Below are 4,109 nucleotides of genomic sequence, written 5' to 3' on the forward strand. Positions count from 1 at the left end.
GTGACCCGCGTCGTTTCAGGGAGTGTGTCCGTAACCCCACGGGAGTCGCTCGGTCGATCAGATCCTTGACCTTCTTGACGTCTCTGGGTAGGACAAGCCATCGAGCGATATGCCGACTCGCCCTTACCCGCCTGTACGATACAGGCAGTATCTGTCGGCGATGTATGGCTATGCGTGCGATTGACTATCGCCCATTTAGCCTTACAGGTTCTGTACTACAGGGAGCGAACAGCGCAGACTCTGCGCCGCAGAGCGGGTTGGCAAACGGAGCCACGTGGCGTACCCGAATTGATCGATGTTGTTGCGTGAATTGAGACATACGACCACGACGCCACTCTCGGTTCCAAAGTGGATGTCAACGCACAGGAGGGCTGGACACTCTCGACACTTCAGCAGACCGAGAGGGCAGAGTTGTATGGCCACGACGTTGGCGGGCTCTCCCTGCACGCCGTTTGTACCGGGTGTACTCATTACTCCAAGCACCCTCTGTAAATCCAAACAGGAATCGTTAATCCAAGCTATACCCCTAAATCCAAACAACGTTGCAGCTGAGCGATATTGAGTATGGATTAAAAGGCGAGCGAGCGTAGCGAGCTCGTAGGAAAATTATCAGCAGTAGTTTATGCTTTTGCGGTTCCTTCCGTGTCGTATTTTACTGCATATCCTATACGAATACATCATGAAACTTAGAACTCTTAAATTAGGGGCAGAAAACTTTCAAGCCAGAAGTTCCGACGAGCTCACTTTATTCAACGAAGGTACAGGATGGAACTATTATCGCATACATTCTGATATAGTTGTTCATTGCCTGCTGTTAGCTCTGACATTCATACATTATACCGTATAATATACGTATGATTTATACGTATTGCACGGGGTTGACATTGGTTAAGATGTTACGGTACGCTATTGCGTGGGCTGAACATTATTTCAATTAATTCGTAGACATACAGTCCTCTGCCGCATTTCCGTTTACCTGCAGCAGCTATTCAGTGGATGCAGTTGTTAGAATCTAATTCTCGATCAAAAATATGGCACGTTGCAATTGGCAGATAATTCGCTGCGGATGTCAAAAGTCCATTGCGAAAGGTACTTGTAAAGCATGGGAGTAATCGCCTACAGAGTACGCCGTATAGTGTACGGCGTACAGTGTACGCCGTACACGCTCTATAAACTGCGGTGAACTGATCGCTGCTCCTCCGAATGAAAGCCGAAACGATGATCCGGTGACGCTCACTATACCGAATTACAGTTGTAACCGGTCGACACTATCATATAGTGTCACTGTGAGGAAGCCGTGGAAGAATGCGCAGTTTATTTAGCGCGCGCCTCTAGAGGACATTTGTAAGATAGCAAGATAATCAGCGCATGTTCATCCGGCGCATTATGCGCCTTGCCTCAGGCGAGTTGCCTGTGAACTGTTTCGAAGTTTGACATGCACTTCAGGACCAACGTTTCAGGACTAGAAGTTTGTCATCGTAACTGTATCGTCATGGGAGTCTCACACTGTCAGGGATTGATGATGCTCCATGGTCTGCGCGCGCGCGTGTAGTCCGTGATGCGTCACCTTTTTCATTTGTTCGTGGGTACATGATAATAGATGCCCGATTCATGACCGCAGATGGGACTAATGGTGAGAGTCAGTGTTTTTTACCCTTTTGAGATAATCATGGCATCGGGTGCTACAGTCGGAAGAGCAGCAATACCAACACTCACTGATGTGCCTCTCCAAATTCGCTGCGTAATAATTTCCATCGCGAATTTCATGTGCTATCATCGGGATGATGGTGCCCATAATACGAGTTCTGATGTGATGGGACTCCGCTGTGGTCAAAGATTTAAGCAGGATGACCTAGTCGTTCCTTTTACACAGTTTGTTACTAACGCGCCTGATAGAGTGTTGCGGCGTGCCTAGCCTTTGCTGGGTTGCGTTAGCCCCTGTAGCGTGCCTGACCTTTCCTGGTAAGAATTGCGTTAGACCATTACAGTGTGCCTAGCCTTTTCTTTTATGGATTGCGTTAGACCATTACAGTGTGCCTAGCCTTTCCTTTTATGGATTGCGTTAGACCATTATAGTGTGCCTAACCTTTCCTTTTATGGATTGCGTTAGACCATTATAGTGTGCCTAGCCTTTCCTTTTATGGATTGCGTTAGACCATTGCAGTGTGCCTAGCCATTTCTTTTATGGATTGCGTTAGACCATTATAGTGCGCCTAACCTTTCCTTTTATGGATTGCGTTAGACCATTATAGTGTGCCTAACCTTTCCTTTTATGGATTGCGTTAGACCACTGTAGCGTGCCTAGCCATTTCTTTCATGGATTGCGTTAGACCACTATAGCGTGCCTAACCTTTCCTGGTATGAATTGCGTTAGACCACTATAGCGTGCCTAACCTTTCCTTTTATGGATTGCGTTAGACCATTATAGTGTGCCTAGCCTTTCCTTTTATGGATTGCGTTAGACCATTGCAGTGTGCCTAGCCATTTCTTTTATGGATTGCGTTAGACCGTTATAGTGTGCCTAGCCATTTCTTTCATGGATTGCGTTAGACCACTATACCGTGCCTAACCTTTCCTGGTATGAATTGCGTTAGACCACTATAGCGTGCCTAACCTTTCCTTTTATGGATTGCGTTAGACCACTATAGCGTGCCTAACCTTTCCTGATATGAATTGCGTTAGATGATTATAGGCCTTTGGACCCGAATTTCGGGTTTCATTTGAAACCGAACTGTGTTAGACCCTTGAAGTGTGAGACCGAATTGTGTCAGACCGTTGTTGTATGTTGATTTTCTCTGATTTCATGTACTATACTTTACATGTGATTCACATGATGTGAACTGACTGTTTCAATGAGAGTTATTTATCAACTTGCGTATATCCTCACAACATGACCACTCGATATCTTATCACTCAGTGACGTTCTTGTCGTTGGCAGGAGTGTTTCTCGTAATGTCTAATGTAAGCGCATCTGCTAAACGACGTGCACGAGCGAAGAATACAAAGGAGCGGTTGTTTGCTGGAGCTGTAGGATTTTCTGGAATTTAAGCTCAGTACCGTTGAACTCTATATCATAAACCAATATCAAACAGTTTGATTCAAATCATTGTTCCTCGGAAGGTCCTACGACTTGCTATAAATATTTGCAATTGTGTCTATTATGCTCTTCAGAACGATGCTGAGGGACATAGGAGCAAGCCTGAAGATCGCTGTGGTCAGCTCAAGGAGACGCGAGTAGTAATATTGTGTGCCCACGTCATCATATCCATGATGTCGAAAATTCACGAATGTTGCAGAACGTTGATCAACTAGCTAGAGAAATTCTGCCTTGAAGGACAGTATAGCTGATCGAAATATGCTCCGTGAGAGCCTGGAGAAGGTGAGGATTCAATTCATTCTACTACTATTACTACCGGCCATTGTCCTTGCTGTGACACTATTCTATTAGTGTGGTAAGGTACAAACTGCTTCGGAGGACTGCGAGCAGGAGATGCAAAAGCTGAAGGTTCAACTGCAGAGAGCGTCAGATGTAGGTTCTCCAATTGTTTTGATATTGATGTTACAGATTGTAGACTTCCGGTAACAGGACGGAAGCATTGATTAGCCTATGGCATTTATTAGGCGCCAATCATAATTTTTATGATTTCTCTGTTTATAATTTCGGGTGTATAGCCGTTATCTTCTATGATTGAGGCTCGTAGCCCTCCCGAATTTATAGTTGTCGCTCTTTTTGTCAGTGTCATTGACTCAATCAGATTGAGGACTCGTCTACATTCTTGGCATTAGGACCTCGGATGTGCGAAGGCTGCTAGAGTTCGCGCTGAGAAGGAGTCAATATCTTTGAGCATTCAAGTGCAAGAGAAGACCAGGGAGCTCAAGCGGGGTGTACTCATTACTCCAAGCACCCTCTGTAAATCCAAACAGGAATCGTTAATCCAAGCTATACCCCTAAATCCAAACAACGTTGCAACTGAGCGATATTGAGTATGGATTAAAAGGCGAGCGAGCGTAGCGAGCTCGTAGAAATTATCAGCAGTAGTTTATGCTTTTGCGGTTCCTTCCGTGTCGTATTTACTGCATATCCTATACGATACATCATGAAACTTAGA

At 45.3% G+C, this 4,109-nt stretch overlaps 1 protein-coding gene across 1 annotated transcript; it reads left to right on the forward strand.

The window, feature by feature from the left end:
- Window positions 1-2,952: 2,952 nt before the first annotated feature.
- Window positions 2,953-3,583, forward strand: Pmar_PMAR004705 (hypothetical protein; the record flags this gene model as incomplete). Its single annotated transcript, XM_002785011.1, has 4 exons — window positions 2,953-3,027; window positions 3,121-3,234; window positions 3,458-3,529; window positions 3,566-3,583. 4 exons carry the CDS (start codon window positions 2,953-2,955, stop codon window positions 3,581-3,583), a joined length of 279 nt encoding a protein of 92 aa, XP_002785057.1.
- Between the last annotated feature and the right edge of the window lie 526 nt (window positions 3,584-4,109).

Source organism: Perkinsus marinus (genome assembly GCF_000006405.1).
Source record: "Perkinsus marinus ATCC 50983 genomic scaffold scf_1104296934246, whole genome shotgun sequence".
NCBI classification, from domain to species: Eukaryota; Perkinsozoa; order Perkinsida; family Perkinsidae; genus Perkinsus; species Perkinsus marinus.